The sequence below is a fragment of the Myotis lucifugus genome, unplaced genomic scaffold (genome assembly GCF_000147115.1).
Source record: "Myotis lucifugus unplaced genomic scaffold, Myoluc2.0 scaffold_12, whole genome shotgun sequence".
In the NCBI taxonomy this organism is placed as follows: Eukaryota; Metazoa; Chordata; class Mammalia; order Chiroptera; family Vespertilionidae; genus Myotis; species Myotis lucifugus.
This window is the reverse complement of record NW_005871060.1, coordinates 1,405,369-1,433,291: the sequence shown is the minus strand read 5'-3', so window position 1 is coordinate 1,433,291 and position 27,923 is coordinate 1,405,369. Positions and strand designations below refer to the sequence as shown.

General features: G+C 40.1%; 2 protein-coding genes across 6 annotated transcripts in view; one reads left to right on the top strand and one right to left on the bottom strand.

Annotated features, from left to right (window-relative positions):
• PAQR3 (progestin and adipoQ receptor family member 3) lies at positions 1-26,501 on the top strand. 5 transcript variants are annotated; one of them, XM_014451979.2, is made up of 7 exons: positions 20-358; positions 4,075-4,237; positions 8,122-8,277; positions 11,469-11,666; positions 14,075-14,165; positions 19,557-19,676; positions 26,372-26,501. In XM_014451979.2, the coding sequence occupies exons 1-6, from the start codon at positions 174-176 to the stop codon at positions 19,628-19,630; spliced, it is 867 nt and encodes a 288-aa protein (XP_014307465.1). In that variant the 5' UTR covers positions 20-173; the 3' UTR covers positions 19,631-19,676; positions 26,372-26,501. The 5 variants fall into 5 exon arrangements, with proteins under 5 accessions (XP_006084584.1, XP_014307465.1, XP_014307463.1 ...); XM_014451977.2 differs by lacking the exon at positions 26,372-26,501 and adding an exon at positions 16,412-16,560 and having other exon boundaries at positions 22-358; XM_006084522.3 differs by lacking the exons at positions 19,557-19,676; positions 26,372-26,501 and adding an exon at positions 16,412-19,498 and having other exon boundaries at positions 1-358.
• Positions 24,492-27,923, bottom strand: part of BMP2K (BMP2 inducible kinase) — a gene marked incomplete at its 5' end in the record, with an annotated part of 126,562 nt that continues 123,130 nt past the window's right edge. Inside the window, one exon of the mRNA XM_014451976.2 lies at positions 24,492-27,837. Coding sequence (XP_014307462.2) covers positions 26,402-27,837 — 1,436 coding nt within the window. The remainder of the gene's footprint in view (positions 27,838-27,923) is intronic.

Below are 27,923 nucleotides of genomic sequence, written 5' to 3'. Positions count from 1 at the left end.
GCCGGCGGTGGCCAGTGTGCTCGCAGCCGGGCCTGGGCAGCGGCGGCGGCGTCGGACCTCGCGCAGCGTCCGCGGGGTCCGGGGCGGGGGCTGCGGCGGCGAAGCCCCCTCCCCGGGGAGGCGGAGGCGGGGCCGGGCGAGCTCCCCGCGGGGAGCGGTGGCGACCGGGGAGGATGCATCAGAAGCTGCTGAAGAGCGCGCATTACATCGAGCTGGGCAGCTACCAGTACTGGCCGGTCCTGGTGCCCCGCGGCATCCGCCTCTACACCTACGAGCAGATCCCCGTGTCCCTCAAGGACAACCCGTACATCACCGACGGCTACCGGGCCTACCTGCCCTCCAGGCTGTGTATCAAAAGGTACCGTCTGGCCGCCTCCCACGCGCCGGCAGCTCCTCCTCCCCTCTGCCCGGTGTTTGTCTGGTCTTCCCGCTGCTGTCCCTGCCCTTTTCCGTGCGCTTCCTTTTCATCTTTCTGCCGCCGCTCCTGCCGGTGACCTTCCCTCCTGCGCCGCGGGGCTATTGGATCCACCAAATAATAACGATAGTAACAATGACCCTGATTACTGACTCTGGCGCTTTGCTGTTTACAAAGGGCTTTTACATCTTCGATTCCCTTTGGTGCTCGCTGGGTTACATGTTGGACTCACCCCGCTGACCATGGTTGAGCCCTACTCGCCCCTGTGTATATCTAAGCCCTATGGAAAGTCAGATGTTTGGGGTCAGATAAATGCCTGTATAATAGGAAACAAGTCCACATGGTGAGGAACCCCTGCTTCATTCCTCCAGCGGGTACTGGGGAGCCCCTGCTGGGGGACAGGCACTTCACCAGGCGGTGCAGAGAACAGCAGACAAGGCCCTTGTTCTCATGAGCTGCTAAAGTCCAGCCTGGGTGACACACATTAAAAAGATAATTGCACTATTACTTAATAACCATTGTGAAGGCACTTTATAGCAAAGATTGCCGATAACGGGCACCGCCCTCCACTAGAGAACTACAGGAGCCACTCTGAATTTCATCATCCAAACCTTTAACGCCCCGGAAAGCCTGGGCTTAAAAAAACAAAACTGAACAATGAGTGTTCTAAGTGTTCAAAGAGCTTTCTGTGAAAATGCACTGCGTGTGCTTAAATGGGGACCCCACTCTAAGAGCATTAAAATGCAGATGTTGGCCAGCTCCAGGTCACTGCAGAGACAAACCCCAGTGCTGGGAGGTGGGCTGCTGAATTGCTCAAGCAGCACCCACATGTTTCATTCTTGATCTTTCCAGCACGGTCCTTCCCCAGTGCCTTTGCCTGCCTTGACAGTATTTCTGTGACTCGCAGTCACAAGGTAACAGTCACTGCCTGTCCCTTTTTTACTTTAATGGATGGCCCACAGGACTTCACAATTTGAATCCTACGTAATCTTTTTCTCCCCAGTGCCTCCTCCTGTGTATAAGGTATTACACAGGAAATCAGGGCTAAGCCCTGCAGGTAGTGAATTGCCTTAAATATTTCATACCTACCTAGCAGTGATCCTCTGCATTCTAATATTAGAGTCCAAATCCTATGGATTGAGAAATGAAATCTAGTGCTTTGGATCTTGGGCTGTTGAGTCAAAAAAAAACACCAAAAAACTCGGGTATCCAGATCTACCACTTAACAACTGTGGACCTTGAGGAAAAGTTAACCTCTCTGCGTCTTATTTTCCCCATTTGTAGAAGTGAGGGTGATCTTAGTAGCTGCTTCAGAAAGCAATAAGGATTAAATGAGATTATACACGCGAAACCCTATACCGGGCCTAAGCACACAACAAATGGGATCATCATGATCATCGATTTCAAAGCTAAGCAGATGTTGATGATGGAGATGATTTTTTTAAAATATATTTTTATTGATTTCAGAGGGGAAGGGAGAGGGAGAGACAGAAACACTGATGGTGAGAATCATTGATCGGCTGCCTCTTGTACACCCCCTACTGGGGCTGGGACCCACAAACCGGGCCTGTGCCCTGAGTCGAACTGTGTCCTCCTGGTTCATAGGTCAACGCTCTACCATTGAGCCATGCCGGCTGGGCTGATGATTGATTTTGAAACTGAACAGTCTGGGCCTAACTTCTCATAAATTAAGAGTATGTTGTCTATTGGGGATATTCTCCTAAGTGCTTTTCCCACCAGCTTGGTCTTTACTGGTTTCAGCCTTTACCCTCTCTTCTTGTTGCTGTCAAGCATGACCAGGATAGATTTTAGATATAAGAAGAGGTATTGTGCCACAACTGTTCTGCCAGTACTCTGTTAGTTGGAAGGAACCTCCAAGATTGTATCTGTCAGTTCAGTTAGTCCGGTTATACTGAGCCTCACAAAATGAAAAGTTCTGAAGCAACAGGCAGAACGTAGTATAGATTGTCAAAACAGACCTGTAGTTAGATGTGTTCCCTCACATTCCTGCATCCTATCCCCTCTACACACAACAATGTAAGTAGTCTTTATACTTGATGCTTGTACAGGATAAAACCTGAAATTCATGATACATGATTCACTTTATTCTTTTTTTTTTTTTTTAATATATCTTATTGATTTTTTACAGAGAGGAAGGGAGAGAGATAGAGAGTTAGAAACATCGATGAGAGAGAAACATCGATCAGCTGCCTCCTGCACATCTCCTACTGGGGATGTGCCCGCAACCCAGGTACGTGCCCTTGACCGGAATCGAACCTGGGACCCTTCAGTCCGCAGGCCGACGCTCTATCCACTGAGCCAAACCGGTTTCGGCAATTCACTTTATTCTTGATGATCGTTTGATAGTGTGAAGCCCTGCTATTTTTGTTGTGCAAAGATGGGAAACCGAGAACCATGGTGATTGCTGCAAATTCCATAGGCTAGTTATATGTTAATGTTTACTAATAAGGATTCTGAATCAGTAAAAGCCAAAGGCTTAGTTTAGAAAGATTATTTTGCAAGAGAAATGCAAGAGTATTTTAATTTTTTTGTCATGATGTCACCTTTCAATAAATAATCAGGTGAGTTCTATCCACAGCAGGAGAAACAGCTCACAAGATTAAGGAAGGAGCTGGAAGGGACTTGCAGCCACATCTAATCCAGCTCCCCTTTTTGTAGATGAAGATATTGAAGCCAGAGAGGTGAAGTGACTTTCTCATGATCACAGAGCTAATTTGTTTGTTGCAGAGGGGGTGAAGGGACAGTAGGCCTTGACGTGTGCTCGGTGTGGTACACCAACCTGTGCTGCAAACCAGTTAGTCAGCAATAGTAACCTCCTGTGGTTCCTAATAAGAACATGCCACCTGGAAACGATGGTTGCAAAACAATGGTTTTGAAAAGTTGTTCCAGCATGCCTGTCTTAAAGGTCTTTCCAGTAGATCCATTTTTTTTTATTCTGCTTCTCTCAAACCCATTTAATTTTGCATTTAACAAATACTAAAAAGGTATTTTAAGTTGTGTCTAACCCAGTGGTTGGCAAACTGAGGCCCCTTGAGTGTGGCTCTTCCACAAAATACCACGTGCGGGTACAGTGCGATTGAAACTTCGTGGCCACACTCAAGGGGCCAAAGAGCCGCATGAGGCTCTCGAGCCGCCGTTTGCCGACCACTGGTCTAACCTAATTCTTAGGTTTTCAGACACCTATTATTCAACATCAAAGTATGTTAGCTAATATCCAGTTTTAATCTGCACATTTATTTCTGTAGACATTTAGCATCTAATTCAAGCAAGGCACTGTGCTTGGAACAGTGGTGTCATAAAGATGAATGGTGCCAGCCGTCAGGGAGTTAATAGGCTGGAGGATGAAATGGCATTTATTCATAAATAACTCTAATACAAGGAAGAAAATGGTCAATATAATAATACAGGTGAGCATCAAAAAACCTCTCAGATCGGAGGATTGGTTGTGGAAAAACTTAAGAGGTTAATTAAACCAAATGATATATATCAAATTTAGAAAGGCAAAGATGGGGTTACGGGCTTAAAGTAGCAAGTGTTGGATAACCCAGAAAAAGATGTCCCTAACCTTTAAAATGCTGACAGTGAGCGAGCCACTATGATTCTGAACTTCATGGGCTTTGTTTTGTTTTGTCTTCCAGTTTGTTTATTTTATCTAATGAGACAGTAAACATTTGGAGTCATTTGCTGGGTTTCTTTCTCTTCTTCACACTGGGAATATATGACATGACATCTGTGTTACCTTCAGCAAGTGCATCCAGAGAAGATTTTGTAATTTGTTCTATTTGTCTTTTCTGCTTCCAGGTAAGTCATTTCATAAACACTGTTAATGGGAAAGAGAACTTTAGTCCGACAAGTCTGGGCAGGTGATCTTACTTCACATCCACCACTTGCTTTAAAAGCCCCCAAAATTGCATATTGGCTAGCTTACTCACTTTCATAGTATAAGCACCAAAAGTATGTTTTATGAAAGTGTATTTGGATGTTATTATTAGAGTAAATTTGAAATCTAATAACTTTTAAGGATTGGGAACATTTCTTTGTTTCCTTTCCTCTTTCCCTTTATAGACATCTCTGCTTTAAGATTAATACAAGGATAGGAAACTCTGATTGTTCTATTTCTGACTGAAGTAGAATACTAGTGGCTGCTTAACACTTGTTTGAGAAAATTTCTCACCTTATTTCTCATCTTTTTCCAATTTATACATCTGTGATTTTTGTACTTGATTCTATACCATCTTAATTTTAATGTCTTGTTTAGCTGGTATTGACCTTTTCTGTTGCTTTAATGTTCATTTCCTTTGGTCCTTTTATGCTTGCCTGGTTTCAGATACTTCAGTTTCTCTCCTCTCTACTTCTTTTGTTAGTTCTTTAGCACTTTCATTTTTCTTCAGAGCTCTATAAGAGTGCCTTTAGCAGTTATATTTAATAGTTTTGGAAACAGATCATTCTAAAGAAGAAAACAAATGTGGGCAAAATTCCTGTTGATAATTTTTTAATTAAAAAAAATGCAGACAGTACAGAAGATCATAAAAATGAAAAGAAAAAGGTGTTATGCCACTTTCTCCAAACATAGGCCAGCATTCCCTGCAGTTAACCGGTTGCTACGTGGTTTGAAAGGTGAATCTGTAAGCCATCTGCTTTGTTATGTATCATCTAATCTCTGGCCTTCATCATTTGACTCCAGTTAAAACTTTAGACTTACATGACTAAGAAACCCATCAGAAAATTTCCCTTCTCCCCCACCCCCACCATTTTTTTAGAATCCTAGTTTCTGGGATAAAATTTTAGAGTTCTTTGAGGGTAAGAATACTCTGTGTTTTTGTGTTATTATTAGAAAATTACTTTTCCTTTTAAGCATTTTTAAAAACATACACTTTCTCAGGTTTAATTTTTGTCCTGATTGAAGCCTGAATATCTCTTAGAATCCATCACTGTTTTAAAATGAACCAATTTTTTATAAATTTTTAGATATATCTTAACATAGACTGAGGTGCTCTTAATCATCATAAATAAGTAAAACTGGTTTTTACTCTCCTGTTGGTCATATGGATATTATCTACTTTGAGAATACCATGTTTGTCTCTACCCTTAGGCCTGCCCTTTATCTCCTCACCACCCAGATATAGCTGATGCTGGTCCAGGGAAAACATACTGGTTCTCATATTGGCCTAAGAAAACAATGCATTGCACAACTATAAAGATGAAATAGTTTAAAAAAAAAACTGCCGATAAAAAAAAAAACACCCAAAATATTACAGTGATCTGCCGAGGATTACTCAGCATTACAGTAAAACCCTGTTCTCCCAGCTGGCAGTGCAGTGACTTTTTGTTACCCACTATAAAACTTGCTGAAGACAAATGAGTACATCTTCCCTACTTAAAAATATCATTTGTTATTTTTATATTTATGAAATTACATTGATAATGTGTTCACCCAATTTTCCCAAATTCTTAGCATCAGCAGGCAGCATGGCTAAGCCATAAATCTGTGTATTAATGTTGATTTACATTTAATTTTTAAAACACATTTTTTTTCTCTTTTCACTTTTACCCATTTTATATACTCAGTGCTTTCCTCTCAACCAGATGAATAGAGTACCTTCTGAGTAACAATGTGACTTCAGGGGCTCTGAGCCACCCCAGAGGTCTTTCTGTCTTAGAGAAGAGCAGAATCTGAAAACGTCTTTCCCTGCATTCTGTTCATTTACAGTCAGTTCAACAACTATTTTTACATGCCTCCTTCCTAAATCCAGGTACTAAGCTAGGCATCGGAAATACAGTGCTAAACAAAACCAACCTGTCATGGAGGTCGGGTCACTCAGGTAGGAGGACGGAAGGGAGAGGGAGGCAGGGCATTTAAGTAGGAAAAAATAATTTTTGTAAAGGCCCAGAAGCAAGCGACAGCTTAACACTTTCTGGACTTGCAGGCACTGGTCTTCGTGGTTGGATCTTAGGAGGATGGAGAAAGATGGGGCTGGAGAGAGAGGCAGGAGCCAGATCCTGAGGTTCTTGGTTATTGTGCCAAGGAGCTTAGACACAGGATGTCACAATCTAATTATCTGTTTGCCTTGGTGAGATGAGATGTTCCACAGAAGAAAACTGAAACGTTCTCTTTTTTCCAGATAACTTTTCTGTCAGTTTTCTAAGGAACTGTAACAGTAACACATCCCTTTTAAAACAGGACATATTAAGTATAGGTTAACTTTTTCAAAACTCGGTGCTTCCCATTAACACTGTATATTGTATTTTCCCTTTGATACTGTAGTTTTTCCTCTTTCCTCTCTTATCTTCTTGTTCACAAAGAAATTAGCTTTATTGTTGTTTTTATTATCACTATAAGATATACTCATGGAGAAATTCAAGCAAACAATAAAGTATATGAAAGAAAGTAAAAATGTCTTGAAATTCCACTTCCCAGAGGTAACCACATGTGAAATTTGGGTTAAAATTCCTCCTGACATTTGTGTATGCACAGCTGCCTCACACCTGCCACCTGCCTACCTACCCGTCTACCTACTTCCAAGCTATGATCATCTCTGCATGGTTTTGTGTCAGTTAAGATCTTTCCATTTCAATGAGAATATACATCTTGATATTTTCTGGATATCTGTGTTTAATCTCAAGGATCTGACAAAACCATCAAGCTTCTTAGAATTATGTTTCATTGGGTCAATAAACTGACTTGTAGTTTAGTAACCATAGCCATAGACCAGTGAGGGTTTTAGACTGGGTGGAGAGGTTGTGGCTAGGAACATTGTTTTGAACATTGATATTGAGGTATTGAGGCCATGGGGACGGATTAGGTTTAATGACCATACTATAGAATAGCAAGATGACCATTATAAGCAACCTGAGTAGTTGCTTACAAATGTTTATCCATCTGACCTGCTTCATATTGTTTATCTGTCCTGTTTTGTCCACCCCCACTGTCACTGGCCTAGTTAGGCTCTTGTCATTGCGCCCCAGGGCTACTCCTGTAGCCTCTTGTCTCAGCCTTTCCATAAGGTTGCACTTAAGATCTCCAGTATCACACCTAGCCCATAATACTGAAGTTAAAACTCCTTAATGTATAGAGCTTACCATAACCATGTCATGAAGGCCGCCACATGATACTCCTTAATGGTTCTTTTTCTCAATATGCTGCTTCTATATTATAGGTGTGCAGACTTCTATATTATAGGTATTTGATATATTCATTGAAAATATCTGAAAGGACATAAATGTTACCAGTGGTTACCTTTTGGGAATAGATTTGAACAGGAGGGATTTATTTTTTTTACCGCATACAATTCTATGATCTTTGACTTTTTTTAATGACATATATTACTTATATAGTAAATGATTTTTGTAAAGGAAAGTCCTTCATGGATCAAAATAAGCCTCAGTGGATATTTTTAAAACATTTGTAACTTTCCTACTACTGTGCTATTTATTTTAAATGTTTATGTTGTAAATTAGCTATCATTTTTAAATTCTTTTGTTATATATGGTTATCCCCATTTAACCCATGAGGAAACTGAGGCTTAGAGAAATAACATAGCTCGCCTGACACAGAGCTAACCTCCAAGCTCAGGTGTGTTTCACTGGAAAGCCCGCGCTAGACCTGCCACTTCCCTGAACATCATGCAGATGTTGGTTTATTTCTCTTTGTTTCACTTTCACTTGTTTTTGCTTTTTTTTCATAGGTCTGTATGCTTTGCTCTGTGGGCTATCATCTTTTTTCCTGCCATCGATCAGAAAAAACCTGTCGAAGATGGATGGCACTAGATTATGCAGGAATTTCTATTGGAATACTGGGCTGCTATGTCTCTGGAGTATTTTATGCATTTTATTGTAATAATGTAAGTAATTTAAAACATTTTTTATTCTACCTTTCTTGTAGGTCTGGAGTTTTCTTGCCGTTGTTCCTTTGAAATTCTGAATAAGCACATAATTAACTTACAGAAGAAATGGAAGAGTTTTGTGTAGACCTTTGTCACTACACCATAACAGAAAACTGCCAACATAGTGGCAGTGTAAAACTAGCAAAGAGAAAAATCATAAATTTGGTTTGAATGTAAGAGTATAGATTAATTGTAGCCATTTACATATGAGCCGTTTGCTTCTTATGCCTAGTTTGGAACATAAGCATGTAATTAAACTAGAGGCCTAGTGGGGTCCCTTAGCCTGGCCTGCACCCTCTAGCAATCCGGGACCCTTGGGGGATGTCCGACTGCCGGTTTACGGGGCCTAAACCAGCAGTCGGACATCCCTCTCGCAATCCAGGACACTGCATGCACCAGTGACCATACTTTTCATACAGGTGAAAGGCATCTTGCTGCTGTATGGGTAGCTACATTTTTTTGCCCTGATTATAAAAAGTAGTACATAACATGATCCTTCTGAGGCAGTAGTACCATTTTCCCCATCTTATGGGTGGAAAAACTGGAGCAGAGAGAAGTTAAGTAATTGGCTTTGTCACACAGTTTTAAGTGTCAGAATCAGGACTGACCACAAAATGTGCAAGCCAGAGTCCATGCATGTCATCGCTGCATCATCCTGTTTTTCATTGTTAGAGTAGCCTTGCCAGGTTTTAATTTTTACATCTAAGAGATTGTTCCCAATATATAGGGTAGGGTCCCTAGGCCTGGCCGGTGATCAGGGCCATCTGTGGGCAACCGGTGGGCAACCGGTGGGCTGGGCAATTGGGGGGCCCCCCGCTGGCACCTGCCTTGGCTGGCCTGACGCTGCCCACTCGCCGGCCCTGCCCCTCTCTGACCGTCGTTCCACAGGTCGTTCCGCTGTTCGGTTGATTTAATATTAGGGTTTTATATAGATAGATATATAAGCAATTAACTTGTTATAAATTGATTTTACTTTAGTAGTCAACCTATTATGTCTGCTCAGCCTTCACAGCTTGTTTGTTTTGCATGAAACTGTTTATGTCCTTGACAAATGAGAGGGAACCTGCTAACTAGGAGCTTAGTGAGGACAGCCATGTAGTGTTTGGATTATTTTGCTTATCTTATTCTCTGTTTCTCTGAAACCTGTTTTCTGCTTATCTTTTTGTAAACATATCAGATAATCGAAGAGATTAGTCAGACACTTTTTGTAAATCTCTTCAGAAAAAAACTAGAAGTCCAAGATAGATTGAAGAGAAAGAACTGCTAAAGCTAACACAGTCCATGATCATTTAAAGCAGTGGTTCTTAACCTTCCTAATGCCGAGACCCTTTAATATAGTTCCTCATGTTGTGGTGACCCCCAATTTCATTGTTACAAATTGAACATAATTAAAGCATAGTTATTAATCACAAAAACAATATGTAATTATGTATGTGTTTTCCAGTGGTCTTAGGCAACCCCTGTGAAAGGGTCGTTCGCCCCCAAAGGGGTCGCGACCCACAAGTTGAGAACCGCTGATTTTGAGGGAAAATCTTCTTCCCTCTGGTATCTAATCTTCCTAAATATGCCCTTGCTGTAGTGGCTCTTAACCTTTTGGGGAACACAGGCTGCTTTGAGAATGAGTTTGCAAACTATGGACCCTCATCCAGGAGAATGTATATTTGGGCACAAACTAATCAAATAATTTGACATGTGATTTAAGGAAGTGAATAGCCCCACAGAAGTCCTAGGAGTTCAGGTTATGAACTCCGTCCTATGAGATGCTAACTTGTGAGCTTCAAGACCAGGTTTTCAACTGCTCATTTGGAGACCTAAATATTCTATAAGCCCTTCAAAACTAATATATTTTTAAATAAATATTGTTTCATGCCTCCCAGTTTTCTTCCCCCAATACACACACACACACACACACACACACACACACACACACACGCATCATTTGGATCATCTTTGTTCATTTTCTCCATTGATAGAAGCTGCGTGTGGCCTTTCATACTGGAAACAGCCAAGCCATCCTCTGCTGCCCTCTCGCACATCCAGTCAGCCAATAAGACTTCATTTCAAAAATGCCTCCTGAATCTGGTGCTCACCTCTATCTTCCTTGTTCAACAAGAATTCAAGCCCTCATTCACTTGTTGAATCAGTTATTCTAATATCTTCTAGCTCTCTTCCTGTCACCTCATTCTTTCAACATTGGTTGTTATTTTCTTTCTAATCAGTCAGTTTGAGAAACAGTCACGTCATCCCATTCTTCAAGAACTCTGCTACTCCCCAGTGCCCACATGGTAAAGCTCCAGATACTTAGCCTGACAGTCCACCTGCCTTCCCGCCTCCCTTCTCAAAGTGTCCCTGCTGCTTGCGGCTGCATGTCCTGTTTGTTCCTTGAGGGTTTCCTCTTCCCACACATTGCATGTATTCCACAAGACCCAGCTAAGATGTCACCTCCTCTCTGAAACAGTTTTGGTCACTCCAGGTAACATTAATCACTCCCTCCTCTGTGGTTCGACAGCATTCTGGTGATAGCACAGTTACATTACTTATCATTAGATTGTAATCATTTGTTTACAGATCTGCCCCTCCCATAGTCTATGAGCTCACCCACTGGGTGAGTCCATGTCATAGTCATCTTTGTTTCTACAGGACATAAATTGTCCCTACCATATAATAGGTCAGGGGTGGGGATCGTTTGGCCCTCTGGCCGTATAGTACAAGGCCTGCAAAATCATTTGGTCTGGACCTACCAAGGCATTAGGGGTGAGTTAATTAAATGTTTGACCAAATATAGCAGGCTAATTTTTAAGTTGATTATTTTGTATGGCCCTCAAATGATGTTATAAATATCCTAATGGTGATTGACAAAAGAAAGGTTCCCCACCCCTGTAATAGATACTCAGAAAATGCTTTTTATGATAAATGTCGCCTCTTAACCAGCTTACCTTGAAATTTGGTTTGTCATTCTGAGAAACCTAAAAGTTGTTTAGTTGTTTAAACCTAAAAATGAAACATGCATTTTTTTAAGGAAGGAAGTTAATCATGTTCGCAAATGCAAATACCAAGCCAATAATTTAGAATGTGTAATGTAGAAGCCATAATTACTTTTTTCCTTCCCTTGGCAATAACAATTAAAATCTGATTGCCTTTCATTCCAGTATTGGCGGCAAGTGTACCTGATCACAGTGCTTGCTATGATCCTGGCAGTGTTCTTTGCGCAGATCCATCCCAGTTACCTCACACAGCAGTGGCAGAGGCTGCGTTCCATCATCTTCTGTTCCGTTTCGGGATATGGCGTAATTCCTACTCTTCACTGGGTTTGGCTCAATGGAGGCATAGGTGCTCCTATTGTACAGGTAGGTTGAGTGTAGACAAATATTTTCCCCATTTTTTGTGTCCTTTCTGTTTTATTCCGTTTGGGTAAAGTAGTATAATCAGGCAAGTGGCTGAGTCTTTGTCATTTGAGTACATATTTCTAGTGACATACTGATGCCATAATTTAAATGCCTACACAAATAAGCATATCTTGCAGGAACAGAAGTCAAATCTAACCACCATTTTTTTCTTAGATGGCTTTCTGTGAAATAATACATTCTGGATTCCCTCTCTATTTTTTCTGAGTGTGTAAGTACCTAAGTCCTTGCCTGAGGAGGATGACTCACATTTCTAGCTTTGTCAGCTGAGGCGAGGAGAATGCTCATGATAATGCAAGTACAGAAGTAGGAGCAGTTGGGTGATTGTGTGTACGGGTAGAGGAGGAGGAGTTGGGAAGGAATTTTTTCTTGGACCTGTTGAATTTGAGGTAACTGTGGGATATAAAAGTGGAGATAGATTATAGAATTTAGGTTAGAGTTTGAGACTAGTGATTAAGATTTGAAAATCATGCCTGACCAGGGTGGCTCAGTGGTTGAGCATTCACCGATGAACCAGGAGGTCATGGTTCCATTCCTGGTCAGGGCACATGCCCAGGTTGCGGGCTCAGTCCCCAGTAGGGGGTGTGCAGGAAGCATCCGATCAATGATTCTCTCTCATCATTGATGTTTCTATCTCTCTCTCCCTCTCCCTTCCTCTCTGAAATCAATAAAAATATTTTTAAAAAAATTTGAAAATCATTATTGTATTGGTAGCTGGAGTCATGGAAGCATATTTCACCAACCAATGAAAGTATATTGAGAAATAGAAGCTGTTAGAGTTAGGTATTATATAGGAGCACAGTTGGTGTGCATTAGGAAGAACCTCAGTAAGAACTCCTGTGTATTCTTGAGGATTCAAAATAAGACATTCTTAGAGATCCATATAAAAATGCACTAGAGAGTAAAGCTGAGGATTTTTAACATAAATAAGCATGCCCACAAATGCAGCAGAAATCACTATAATTTTTACAATGGGAACTTTGTCTGGAATATGGGAATTGAAATATAGGTTGTATTCAAAAGAATCAGAATTTTTTTAGAAATGGGGGAACTAATAGTAGGCTTACATACACTTGCATGAAGTTGGCAACACCATGGTGAAAAGCATTTGGGTGTAAAACTGAAAGGAGGTAGTTATGTGATCTAGTGGATTTGAGTGGTAGGATCTGTGTGGCCAGTTTGCCAACTTGAGGACAAAGGTGATGCTTTCCTCCTCAGACTAGGAAATTGGGAGAAAGATGAGAGTGTAGTGACGAGGAACTTCAGTGATCCTCATATCTGTGAAAACATTATTTTCTGAGAATTGTGATTTCCTAAAATGAGTAAAGAAAATAGACTAGGGAACTACCACTCTCAATTCAGTTCTAACCAGAAATTGATAACTGATTATTGACATAGAAGTGACCAAAAGTTTGGGGTGAGTGACACATCCTTTTAAGCTTCTAACAACAAAGAAAGAGAACCTGACCCATTAAGATCATGGGTTTTACAGAACTCAGAAAAAAAATGGGAATTTCCTGTGTTCAGAAATCTTAAAATAGAAATATGGCTTAGGAAGACAGTGGTTCTCAGGTGGGAATCTAACATACTCACAGACCATTCCAGTGGAGAAGAAAAGGGAGACTGCCAGAGAAATCTCCAGTACACTCTAATTTTTAAGAGATGGAAAGAAAAACACTTAACCAAAGATGAAAAGATCCAGAAGGACTAATTCTGGGAGGTAGGGTGGAGTCATGTTCTAGAATGTTTGAGAAATCTTTAGGTTGATTAGTCTGAGGATATAGAATTTAGGGAGGGCTCCTTTATTGGGTTCTTGGTAAATTGGGTATATAACCAGATTAGGAACAGTTTACTGGTATATTATTGATAGCTGGCTGATAGTCTTAGGGCAAGGAAATGCTGTTTGAGCTGTGAGATGGACTGCTTCATAATAGTATTCAACAGAGCCATGTTCCCAGGATAGTGGAACAGACTTCATTACTCAGCTAAACCTCTTGGGTCTTTCAGCCCAAGTCCCTGGTCTTCTGTCTTTTTGCCTATTCATGTGGTAATTCCATCCCACATGCACTCCACCCATATGCCTGTAGATGGATTGTTGATGTAGGACCTTCAACCTTGTTAAAGTTCTGGCTCCTTTAGTACCCTAACCTTTAGGGCACTCTATATTCCACTCTTGTGGACTGCTTTCTGCAGTATTAACAGTGAGGTTTCTGTTACTGGAAACTGCAAAAGCAATTGAGATTTAGCAGACTTAAATCTCACCTATAAATTCGGTCTGTAAACTAGATTCCTAATAAATTGGGGTTTCAGCCACAGTGGGAGACCTGTGAACAGTATGTTTTGCTTTTCAGGACTTTGCACCCCGTGTGGTTGTGATGTACGTGATCGCACTTCTTGCTTTCCTGTTCTACATTTCCAAAGTTCCAGAGCGGTACTTTCCAGGTAGGTACTGCTTGTATAGTGACTATATAACTTTATTCTAAATATATTGTTGATAAGTAAACTTAGATTTACTTTTTCAATATTATTGCTTATGGAATGGCTCTCCTATTCTCAAGTGTTATCTAAAACTTGAACTTTCAAAGGGTTTTCACAAATTTTTCCTGTCATCCTCACATTATGGATTGAATCCAATAGGTGTGGATTCAAGCCCAGGTTACAAGCCCAGATAAGCTTTGGCTGAGTCAATAATAATATGAAAGCAGTGATGTTTCAGGTTGGGGGGCCAGGACTGGGGAGTAGATAAATTCAAACTGCAGGCTTGTCCTTCCTTTCTCCTGGGCTAAGAATCACCTTCCCAGTGAATTGAAGGTGCCGCTGCTCATGTGTGCAAGGGAAGAAGAAAATGAATAGAACGTAGAACCTGCAACTTTCCTCTGTACACTTGGTTTTCACCACTGAGTTTTATAAGAATGGAACACGAAGAAGAACCTGAGTGTTGTAAATAAACATTAGGATTCAGGACCATAATTAGGAATGTCCCTGAATTGGAGACCACCCATCCTCCAAGCAGGGCTGGAATTTTCCTCAGAAAACAGTTCTAGTAAAATACATGTTTGTATAAATTTATTAATCTTTTAAAAAGTGTTTCCTCTTCATCACAGACATGTAGAAAATTAAACCATGAACGTTATCCAGTATTTTTAGGCCTTAAAATATTCAGTAGTTCCCAGTTGTCTAGTATAGGACACTTTTAAAAGGTCAAATGTTAAGTAACTTAACATTCCAGCAAGATGAACTTGACATAAAATGTGCCCCATGTGGCTGAATATTGATGCAGTATGGATACCTTTGAGCAGTGATGTGCAGACCGTGAAAAGTCTACAGATAAAAGTGATAGTCTCAGATGTTCACAGACGCGTGGCTTAAGAACCTTGTCTGGCCATGTGCGTTGGTGACGAAATGGTGGGTGAATACTGTGAAATCAAAAAAACTTAAACCTTGCCCAACTGGCGTGGCTCAGTGGTTGAGCATTGACCTATGACTCAGGAGGCCACAGTTTGATTCCCAGTCAGGGCACATGTGGGGTGTGTAGGAGGCAGCCGATCAATGATTCTCTCTCATCACTGATGTCTCTATTTCTCTCTCCCTCTCCCTTCCTCTCTGAAATCAATAAAAATATTTTTTTAAAGAAAAAAAAACCTTAAACCTAAAAACTTCCTTTCAGCTCAGGTTAAATTTTTAATGTATAAACATCACAATGTATTTAATGAGTCCAAGCATCCCTCAGGTATCCATGGACAGGACTTAGTAGCTCTGCGATACTTGTGTAACAATATAATCAATTTTCTTTTTTAATCCTCTGTATTCTTGGTTTTTAAAAATGAATTTATAGGTTTCATAAGACTGTCAAGGGGTCCATGACACACAAAAAAGGGCAAAAAACCCCTACAGAAATAATTCTATTGACTTACATTTTAAAATCTACATAGTGTACTGGTTCTTTTTCTTGGTAAAGAAAAAAGAAAGAAAAGGTTAGAGATGTTTACATTACAAGAAAAAGTTATTTAACTCTGGATTTCATTTCCTTATTTTTCCAGAAGCTTCCCACATGTTAATTACTTAATCGCCTTGAAATTTAACCTTTGACCACAAAGAGAAATAGTTCTCCTAAGTTGTATATGAACTAACCAACCTTAATTAACCAGTCACTAATTACATTTTGCAGATTATTTCATTAGTGTGATAGCTCAAGATGCAGATATGAGCTTTCTCTTTACACAGCTGCTTGAAATAAAAGTGCTCCTAGCAGACTTACAGCCAACCAGCAGTGCATCTGCTTCATGCCAGCTCACTCCATGATCGGGAGCATCGGTTTCCTTTGCTTCTCTCATGCAATGTCTTTTCTTCATCAGATATAAGGTGACACAAGGGAAATTAAAGGTCAAGTTCCTGAAATTTACCAAGTTAGACTATTGCAAACACATTTGGAATAGTTTTTCTAAAATTCACCAGTGCACTTTATGAGTAAAACCTTAAAATTAGACTCAAATATGAATTCATCCTTTCTTGAAAAATATTTCTTGAAAAATATCAATTAATCTCAAATCAGTTTCTTGGAGCTCTGAGGCTTACCACAATCTTTTTGCTGTAGAACTATATTTCCAAGGCCAGAGATAAAAATATATTTTTATTTTAATGTCAAAATATTACAACCAATATTCTTTTCTCTCTACCTTCCTTTCCAGGACAACTAAACTACCTCGGATCGAGCCACCAAATCTGGCATATCCTGGCAGTAGTGATGTTATATTGGTGGCACCAGTCAACAGTGTACGTCATGCAGTACAGACATAGCAAGCCTTGTCCCGACTATGTCTCCCATTTATGAATTCAGGTATAGCTACCTGGTGTGTTCAGCTGTTAAGCAATATATAATAGGGAATTGTATACCCCAATATTTCTAAGATTCCCCTTAGTTTTTCCTTTTCCTATTTAATATATCATGAGTAATAGCTTCTAAAAATGGAAAAATACATCAGGAGCTGTAATAGTCACTGCTTTACAAGCCCTTAAAACTATTACTTTGCTGCTTGTACAGGAAGTGAAAATTAATTGGCAATGAATGTGAAACCAGTGTCAAAACAGTATTCATTTTACTTACCACCAGCTTAATTCCTTAGGAAGGGCTCACCTCCGTTATAAAACGGGGTCACCCTGTGTGAATACTTTGATAGACAATATTTACAGATGACCAAGTGCCTAATCAAGGCGAGGGTTGTGACAGCCTATGCTTAACACAAGCTAGGACAGTGATTGTGAATCATCACTAGCCTTTGAATACATGGTTTGTGAGAAACTGGCATATGCGACGTATTTCCTTTAGCCGTGGGTTCTCTTCTCCATAGGAACATGGGATTTTTTAGTTTGCTGGAACAAAATTTTAAACCTCTTCTCCTTTAAGTTGAAAGAGTTGTTGAGAACTTGCATTGTCATTTCCCATCAGGTAAAAATGACATTACAAACTGACTATATGATCAGGTGACAAATTCTGTGATCTGATAACCAACTAATCAGCCATTGAAGCTTTTTAATTTCAAATATTAAGTTCATATAATAATTGAACTCTTGCCAGTGGAGTGCAGATCCTTAGTTCCAAAATTCCTGCAGGAGAAAAGCTTTCACCTCTGAATTTGCAATCCTAGACTCCCTGATGATTGGGGGAGGTGTAGGGGGGAGGTTTCCCAGCTATATGGGTGCTACTTTTAAGGCCATAGAATCTAGATGGCCCGGTCTTGACCCTGAAATGAACCTTAAGCCTTAGAACAAAGTCATGCAGATGCCCCATTTGATGGCAGATTATTCACCTGTGCTCTGGTCTTTCTCTGTTTATGCATGTGTTAACATTGTATTGATAACTCAAAGTATTGATACATACTAATATTTGGGCCTGAAATATTAAATGGGCATTTTATTGTATATACTTAAAAAGATCTCAATGCCCTATCATACAGCATAACACTCTTGTTCTTTGGTATTTTTCATATGCAGAAGTTAAATCCCTTAAAGCATTCATTCATAAAAACATGTGGTTAATTGGAATATAAAATAGTACCCAAGTTTCTTAATGAGTTGACATAAGCTACTTTAAATATTGGTATATCTTCAGAACCTTGGAATTACTAAATATCAGAAGTGTTAATTAATGGTGAAGCTTATTCCCAAAATGCGATTTGTATATCTGATACTAGGAATGTTAACTTTAATGTGCCTCAGTTTATGCATCTATAAAATTTTGTATTTTTTCAGTGTAGTGTTTTTGTAATATAAATTCCCCATACTAGTATCTCAGCAAAAAGAGTTTTCCCCCCATAGGCTAACGACACACTGTATTTTGGTGGAACACTACTCTCTGAAGATGGCAGTTTTATTGCATAAGGACACATTTTTTTAAAAAATATATTTTACTGATTTTTTTAGAGAAAGGGAGAGGGATAGAGAGATAGAAACATCGATGAGAAACATCCATCAGCCACTTCCTGCATGCCCCCTACTGGGGGATCCAGTCCACAACCCGGAGTGTGCCCTGACCTGGAATTGAACCAGCAATCTCTTGGTTCATAGGTCGACACTCAACCACTGAGCCACACCGGCGGGGCTCATAAGGCCACAAATTTGACCCATGTGCTAAACAATAAAAGATTCTGGTATAATGATAATAGGATACATTTTCCCTATAACATCCCTTATTAGCTTACATGATATTATTGCTTTTTTTAAAAAAAAGTTCCTATTTATTTCAGAGAGAGGTAACGAGATGGGGAGAGGAATAGAAACATCAATGATGAGAGAGAATCATCAATCAGCTGCCTTCTGCACCCCCACCCCCCCACTGGGGACTAAGCCTGCATCCCAGGCATATACCCCGACCATTGAACCTCAACCTCCTAGATCATAGTTCACCACTCAATCAGTGAGTCACACCAGCAGCCAGTTGATATTATTTCTTTTAAATAGATATTTTGTCATTTTGGCCAAACAAAATACACTATTTACATTTAAAAATGAAGAAGTCTACTTATTTTAGGTCTGGGACCATTTTTGTTATAAAATCTTCTCAAAAACATATTGAAACCTTAAGTTTTATTTTAATTTTTAAAAATATTCCTGATTTTTTGTAATAGTGTATGAATTATTTAGTACTTGTCATCTGAATTAATAAACACAAAGAGCATAATGTGTTTAAGACTGTTTTTCAAATATAAAAGGTCTGACTTTAAGAAAGATTATACCATGTGAACATTTCATCTTTTCATGAAAGTGTTAAATATTGTAAGAAAGCTGATCTTTCTCATTCTTATCTTTACTATGATGTATTTATTGTAACACAGAAATGAATGAATGTGGATTGCTGTCAACTATAAACACTTCTGTATATCAGCATTTATTGACCACCTACTGTGTGCACATCACTACTGGCAAAATTTTTAAGGCATTGTTAACATTAAAGAATAACTATTTAAAAATTGCCTTCAAATCTGAGCCTTGTAATAATGTATATTTAAGTTATTTTTGTTTTACTGGATTAAAATTTTTAATTTTACCTATGTAAAAGCTCGCTACTGACGGACTTTACATTTTAAAATTATCCATGGCTGTTTTAAATTGTCTAGTGGTTTATAAGGTTGTAGTTAACTCATTTAAGAGACAATTATCTTTCTGTATAAGGCATTTTTAAATAGCAAGATAGTGCTTTTCTTTGTTATTCATCTGAGTGCAATTCATAAGCTGCATGGCAAAATATGTATTATGTAAATAAACTGGTTTACTATATATATTAAGTGCTGCTCCTCATTCTTTATAATGCATAACAGTTTCAAAATCATGTTTTAGAACCAGGATCGAAGAGTCAGGGAGTATCTATCACACCTTATGACCCCCCACCTGGACAAAGTAACCGATTTTAAGGCCGTGATTGACTGGCACAGAGCTGTACAACTCTCTGTTTGGCAGGTAGGTACCTACCTAGATATACCCTTTGTCCTGTATTAAATGTCAAGGGGCAAAGCCTGCTTTCTGGGTGCCTGCCAACTGCTGAGCTGAGTAGGTCCACATCCACCCCTGCTGAAGAATGTGAAGAGTCAGCTCAGCTAGTAGACGAGGGGCAGAAGTGTCTTCTGCATGCATTATCACAATAACTGCTTATATGGAAGAGGCACAGATGCTACTGAAATTCTGTACCATACTTCCTCAGTAGGGTAGGGAGATAATGATCCAAAACGGAAACTTACTGTTTTCAGAAGGGAGAAGGGGTAGCAGTAGGGGTCTCGGGTGAAGAGTAAAACTTCCGTCTTCAGAGGGCAGGACTGATAGCCACACAGGATCTAGTCCTGCTCTATAAATCTGGGATCAAAAACACTACAGAACAGAGTTGTAATTTCAATGGTGTCAAGCATCTGAAGCAAAAGTGAACTACTTTTTAAATGCGCCACAAAACTCAGATGCTCATGCCTTCCATAGGACACTATTCGCCACATCTCATAGGATGCTGGAGCCGGACTTCCCTACAAAGGGACTAGCTGTTCCATACAGGCAGCTCTAATTGCGGCATGTATTTGTCTCTAAAGAAGTTAACTATAACTGAACTTGAACAATGGTACATTCCACAGTTCTTTTTTAATATAACTTCTAACGTGATATTTTGCTCCTTTGTACCATTTATTAAAAAGACACAAAGCCCTTACTTTTCCACATAACTTTAGATAAATGTTACTACTTCAACAACAAAAAAGTCCATTCATAACAAACAAGATAAATCTTTCCAAAAGCCACCTCTCTAAAGACTCCAGGCTGTGGAATAAATACCTAAGATAATACATATTGCGACACTGATGCCAAAGTGAGTCCAGCAATCCAATAAATAGGTTTTTCTCTTTATCTTGAAAAAGCCTCTTTTCTGACATAACCAAGGAGTACAATATTTTATTTAACCAAATTGTAAGTTATGTATGTTACCAGTTTTTAAAGAGTTTAAAAAATTAAACATAATGCATAAACTATGCCAAACATTCACAAGGTACTTCAAAGTCTTATGTTTTTGCTTCATCTTCATCTTAAGTATCTGTAATCGTAATGCCTGAAGAAATTGTGCTATTAAGTATTTTTGTTGCAAAAATGCCATGTCACAATGGGTTTTCTTACTTGAATCCTACACTGTGAAACTAGAGATCCAATTCTATTCATTTTTCTCTTTCACTAGCTGGTACATAGTGCTTAATGTCTGTGGTGTGAATGAAATAAGTGAATAAAGTTTACAACCAAAGTTTTCAATAAGACAAATAATGAAAAACTCCAAAGTCACTGATTATAAAGAATATGCAATCCATTTGAGATTTATTGCATTTAAAGAAAGCAGATTATTAAAACAGGTATGATAAATACAATAAGAAAATAACTTTAAATTTCAAACAAAACAAAGTGAATGGGGGACAGAAATTCAGTCGATAAGAATAAGCAATGTCAAGACAAAGTAGTAAAATCAGTTAGTGCTTAATAAGATAAAGGGAGAAAATAAAAGCAACTGGTACTATCTCATAACAGTTTCCCAGCTATATTTGAAGTTACCATAGAAAGTACATTTTGTAACTATTAGAAATATAATAAAGATGTAAATCAGGCTTAATAAAAGTTATTTGCTTAGTGGTACATAAAAGGCTTCAGAAAATTCAAGTTTAACAAAAAAATGGAAATGTAATCAAAGAAAGTGCACTTAAAGCTGTTTGCCAGCAATTAAAAAGTAGTTCATTACCATACTGCTTACTATAGATGACTTTCAATCACAAAAAGAGCTAGGAATAAAAACAATTTTTTCAAAAATAGCACTATCAGTTTTTAAATAAAAATCACCCCAAATGATGACCCATTGCATTTTCCTCTGTCTACCGTATTCTTTTAGTGGCTTCTGTAAACCCTCACTAGGAGTGAAAGTTCTTTTAGTAATGATTGTGGTTGCAATTCCATTTAAAATTGATAAATTCACATTAACTCTACTGAAGAGACATGTGCATGTGTGTTTACATATTTCTCTTAATATATAAACACCAGTGTGTATAAAAGTTTTCAAATAAACTATCATTTATGTTATTCTCACAGTAAGTATGCCATCTCATTCTCACAGTAGATCTCTCAGCTCAAGATTGAACCTAAAATGATGAGTAATTTTGCTTAAAAAGAAAAGAAAAAAAAGGTGTACTGCACATTCTATATATATGAAAACGAATGTACCCAAACTCCTCAGGACTAGTGATACCAATACACATGTACCTTCTAGCCGTGCTTATGTGAAGTACCAAACCTAAGAGGACCAAGCAGAGCAGCTGAGCAGTGAAAACTGCCCTGCCTGGTGACTATCAGAGCAGAAGAGGGGGCTCACCTTGGTATTTTCCACCAGCAAGATGAGGACAAGACTCATCACTGTTAAACAATAAGCAGGGTAGGGTCAAAGGGAACATTTATCTACAGTCCGGAATAATGTTGTAACACACACACACACACACACACGGGTGGGTCAGTGGAACAATTACACCATTTCCCAGACTGATCCTTTTGCATAAATATTCTAGTCAGTTAAACTTTCATCCAGCCTACAACCTTTCCTCTTCCACCCAACATTTATACCAAGCAACGTTAGCGTCTTAACAGATACATTCTTTGAAGTGATACTATGAAAATAATGAAGCAAATGGTCCACTTTTAGAAAGATTATTCAAAATCAACAAGCATGATTAAAGCTGTTAGGGCAGAAATAACTTTGGCCTCAGATTTTTGCTAGCTTCATATTTTACTTCCCTTAGTGATGTTTGTTCAAGTATTACAGGTTTAGAGTTATAACTATTTAACATGCTACAGCACAACGCACACCTGATTAATAGGAATATAATTTCAACTTTCCTTCCCTAAACAAGAATTGGACCACCCATAATAGAGCCGAACTTTCACTGTGTGCTGTGTGCCAAGTGTGTGTCAAACTTTTTCACATGCTTTGGGAGCTTTATTTTCATAATTCTCACAAGGGAATGAGCTGGGTATCAGCTGTATGGAGCTGTATGTACATCCTAACAGCAGTGGGAGATGACTGAAAATGGAAAGCAACCCTCATCCTGTACTGCTGGGGAAAATGCCTCTACTCCTCCAACAAAGGACTCCCCATTTCTAGCCCACTGGGTCCCCCATTGAATCCCTAAGTGTTTCTTCTGAACTATAATCTGTAGAGGAAAGTCACTGGGCTGTAACATAAGAAACTTAAAAATGTAAATATTTTAAACAATGTCAAAGTTGTTTCTTTAGAATTTATCCACATTATAACCCAGAGTCTAAGTCACTTAAAAATATTCATTGTATTGATACACAATCCTGGGTATGTGCCCTGCCCAGGAATCAAACCATGACCTCCTGGTTCATAGATCAACACTCAACCACTGAGCCACCTCAGTTGGGCTTCATGAAAAGCAAATGTAAGCAAGGCCTTAGTATGAGAGAGAGACTAGAATTTCATGTTTACATCCCATGGAGACCACACTAATTCATCCACTGCCCCTTCTAAATCACAGAACTCCTGAGGTCTAGCAGAGACCAAGGCCAAGGGCTATAACAGTCAAAGAAGCACACTGGGTACACATCAACCAACAGACTTTCATTTTAAAAAATTTCTTCTGTTTGATACAAACCTACGGTAGTTCATGAATTTATTATATGTAATCATCAACTCCTCACTTTTAAAATAAAGTATCCCGTGAATCTACTTTGTAAAGTTTTAAAGAACATCTACTTAAACATTTGGATTAGCAGTATTACTCAACCTGAGAATCAGAAAGAAAAAAAGGTGCAAACATATTTGCCTTTGGCACACACAGGACAAGTATTGGTACAGTCGGGCTCCAAAGTGCAGCTCTTAAGCAGTAATGTGATGCTTGATCTGCCTCTGCTAACTGTGATTCACATATTGCTTCCCTATCAGTCCACAAATTTGCTTCTGTTTTCTTAAAAAAAGAGGCAATAAAAATGAATATATGGTCTAGTTACATATACTCTGCTGCTTCCCGAGTTTAGAACTGTGAAAACAAGCAAATAGCTCATCGCAACTGGGACACTATCATTAAGAGATTCTAATAAGATTACTCATAAAATACACTTTAACTGGGTTCAAAGAGAATTTAAAATATAGCAATCAAGGAGAGTGCCAGTTGACAAGTTTCCACACTTTCTGTGAATAGCTTTCACAGAAACTTCTACATGTTAATTTGATAGGGAAGGAGACAGTTAATTATAATTTAAAATACTTGAAGACACATTAATTCATATATTTAATTTCTATCTTATTAGTTCCTATAACATCTCAAGTTTCTAATGAGGATTTATGGTGTAAAAAAAAAAGGCAATTTGGTAGCTGAGTTCTTTTCATTAAAGACACAATCAACTAGCAGAGTTAAGACACCAGTTCCTCATCACCTGATACCTTTTACTACTATGTAGCCAGTGTAAGATGGTCAACCCCGCAGAGGGCGGAGGTTCGCAGCGGGATCCGAGTCCTGCCCATAAGGCTTGGGGCCCTCACTGTTCCGTGCACTTCATTACAGCCCCCCCCCCCCCCCCGCCCCAAACCTAACGAAAGAAACTGTCGCTCTTGACCTGGGGAATATTTGGTGGTAATTTAATAAAGTATGTTAGTATATACATGATTTTACATTGTAAACGTTTTAAAAACTCAGGGTTTCAGCTACAGCTTTTTTTTCTGAAATAAAAAATCTATATAATCCTTGTCTCCTCACACCATTTTCCAATAATCTCCTTTATTAGGGACGTGAAAACAAGTTTTGAGCAAGAAGCCATTCAAAAGCGGAACATTAAATGTTCAAGTACTGTTTTTTCTCTCTTCTATATCATTTTTTCTTTTACATTTTGCACACATCAGGTATCAAGTTTTTGTTCTAGGCTTCAACGTAGATATTCCATATTAATGGCACTTGTTTTTAAAAATGAAAGTTTTAGGCACAATAGTTATTTCTGGCTCTGCTTTGTAGAGAATGGTAGAAGGATTAAAATCTCTGCATTCCCCAGAAAATAAACTTCTGATTCTTTGTGAAGACAGGATTCTGTTTTACTGTTGGAAATTAGAAGGGACCCTTACAAAATCCGCAAGTGCAGCCTGTGTGTGTACAGACAGCCTTGGCTTTAATGCTGGGTTCTGGAATGAGCCTGGATGGGCACACAAACATGACATTCTGGTACAAAAATAACAGCGCGGTTCTCCCGCACATCTGGAGCCAGGCCACATGCATCCCCTGGATTTCAGTGCTGTCGCCAAGTCAGTAGCTGGAACCCTGGGCCAGAGCTTCCAAAGCAGCTCCCTCTTCCCACCTGGAAGAGACACCAAGTCACTACCCTGTGGAGATACTACTTCCTTTTGCGATTTGGTTTATTTAAAAATCACCTCTTCTGAGTGAATTGTAAGAATGAATGATATAAAGAGCTATACAAGTACACAATGGCGGATTCTATGGAAATGCCCGGTGGTAGCCTTCAGCTTCTGGCTATTCCCCCTTCTAGACTGGTCATCCTGTCAGCTGTGACTGTACTAGCAAGTCCAGTGCAGGTTATTCAGCGGGTTCTATGTGGTGTCACGGCAGCCTTGCTGGCACTACTTCTAGCAACCTTTCCCCAATTGCATGATGCAGTTCCCCAGATTCGTGAGTACATCATGGGAACAAGAGGTCTTCCAAGCCAAGATGGTAACCTAGCCCCATGGATAGTTGACAACACTGAGGTGACTGGTGAAGGGAAGTACACGAACATTAAAGCGGCATTGTCTTTAATGTACCATTTAGTAAGAAAGCCTCAGCAAAATCCTGTTGAGCAAATCAAAAGGAGGTTAATGCTGTTTGCTACAGTCCGGCCCGGAGTTACACCACACATTACCGGCCTGTACACCTCATTGGACTTTAGAGAGGCAGCCTCATCGCTCTCCAGCAGAGGATGAGATGTAAGCCTGCTACGGGGCTTACTAGACATCCAAGAACATGCGAGAGTTGGACCTAGGGGAACGTGCATTTGTAGCCCAAGTAAAATTAGTTGCATCATTTGAAATGACTCCCTACATCACTATTAAGTCCTTTGTCCATGAAGGCATGTCTCACGCAAGCTTCCTACTGGGAGTTGGTCATGAGATAAAGAAATTTATGGATGTCAAGGATAAACTGCTCGAGAAATATGGTCCTGCCATGTTTCCTTACTTGAAGGCTCTTAGGCTTGAAGGTCTTGAACCACTTGCACCAGAATGTTTTCTGAATCTGTGCAAGGTTGCAAACACTCACAAGAGGAAAGCTGACCCTACTTTCAGACTATAAATCCAATAAGGAACAGCTCTCACATTTACCTGAGTACGAGATGGATGCTGCATTGTCTACACCAATAAAGAAACGAATTCTTGATAACAAAGATGCTGAAGGAATAAAAGCTGCCTACCGCATAACTGATCAAGACATTAGCACAGCAATGGAATCTTCTGAGCCTCAAACCACCATTGATGTAATTAAGCAGTTCTTGGTTGCCTTAGGTGCAAACAGCTCCCGACCTTAATTTAAAAAAAAAAAAATCTATACAAATCAATTTTCTCTCAAATTCATAAAACTATTCATCCTTTTTTGAAACAGGGGTTAACACCGAGAGTCCATCAGAAGTCTCTACTGTTTAGAAGGAAATGGAGCAGCACCAAATGGGTCTAATTCGATGGACTGGGGCTGTTGGGCCTGAGGTGAAGTGACGCTCTGCACCACAAGTTCTGTAAAGGGCACGGCACCAAAGTCATCCATTTTCAATGCATCTGCACTATGAAAGGACCCATGGAGTGAGTTGGGTCTTGGCCACCCGGGCAGCACAGGATTGTGGTCAGCACGGATGTCGCCCAGGCCCTGGTGGGAAGGGTGCCATGGCACGTCTGGGGGATGGAAGGGCTTGGCCCCAAACGGGTCCAACAGACTCTCCTCGGGAGGCAGGACATTCCCCCTGTCCTTCCCATCAGTCAGCGCAACGCTAATGTTCTCCTTGGAGTCCGAGATGGTTAGGAACTCGTTGCTGCTCTGAGAGTCGCGGCGGCCCACCTTTTTGTGCCTGCGGGCCCTCTCTGGAGTGCGGTAGGTAGGCTTCACCGGCTTCTTCGTGCTGGTCGGCGTGCCGTGGTGCCGCTTCCCGTTACTTTTGGACAAATCCTGCTTTGTGCGCCTTTGGCGAGAAGATAGTTTCTGTAAGCTACGCTGTTTGACTTTTTGCTGCTGACTCCCCGTTATTTCCTCAAAGGGCACGAGGCCAAAAAGGTCCTCGTGGCTGTCACTTTTGCCTGTGGACGTGGGAAAGGGCTGAAACGGAGTAGAGCCAAATATATCCACACTTTTGGGACAACCAGGGAGAGTCTGTGCTTCGGGCCCCGCGGCATGACCGTCTTGGACGTTCACCTTCTTGCTAAAGGGGGCCTTCGTGAAGACGTCAAATTCCTCGTGCTCCAGTCCCACAGGAGGAAAACAGGGCTGCTGAGGGAGGCTCTTCTCATTCTCTCCTTGCGGGGGCTGTTGAGCACGCACTGCAAAGAAGGGGACAGCGCCAAACACATCAAACTCCTGTTTGGGAGTCTCCACTGCTGCAGTAGAGGGCACTTGGGGTGAGCTGAGGAGTGCTGCATTCCGATCTTGGACTGGTCCACTGCCGGGTTTGTCTCTGTAGGCAGGGCTCCCAGCACTGTACTTGACTTTGGCCTGTTCATCATCAGAATCAGAGCTGTGTTTCTCTTCCTCTTCCTCATCCTCAGAGTCCATGAGGAGAGGCCTATGACCCAGATTTTCCGGTTCAGTATCATCATCGTTGAAATCTTGTCCTCCCTGAAGAACTTCTTCATCCTCTTGCTCTTCCTCTTCACTGCTCTTAGGAGAAGGGGGATCCGATTCAAAATCGCTTTCAGATTCGTCATTTCTCTTCTGCACCTGACCCTGTACAGATGAATTCTCGGCGGTTTTCTTCCCAGCCCGGTGGTCTTTTGACACTAGACTTGTCTTTCTACTCTTCATAGGGCTTGCAGGGCTAGTTTCTTGATTCGTGGATGAATGTTCGATTTTCTTTTCAGGAGAACCTGCAGGTTCAAAGAAAAATGCTTTTAGAATTCTAATGCATTTCAAAACCATTTGCAATAAACAATATTTACTAACACAAAGCATT

Coding starts and splice junctions, on each gene's coding strand:
- PAQR3 (XM_014451977.2), top strand. CDS start 174: ATGCATCAGAAGCTGCTGAAGAGCGCGCATTACATCGAGCTGGGCAGC. Junction 359..4,074: donor TCCAGGCTGTGTATCAAAAG/GTACCGTCTGGC, acceptor TTTGTCTTCCAG/TTTGTTTATTTTATCTAATG. Junction 14,166..16,411: donor TCCAGAGCGGTACTTTCCAG/GTAGGTACTGCT, acceptor CTTCCTTTCCAG/GACAACTAAACTACCTCGGA.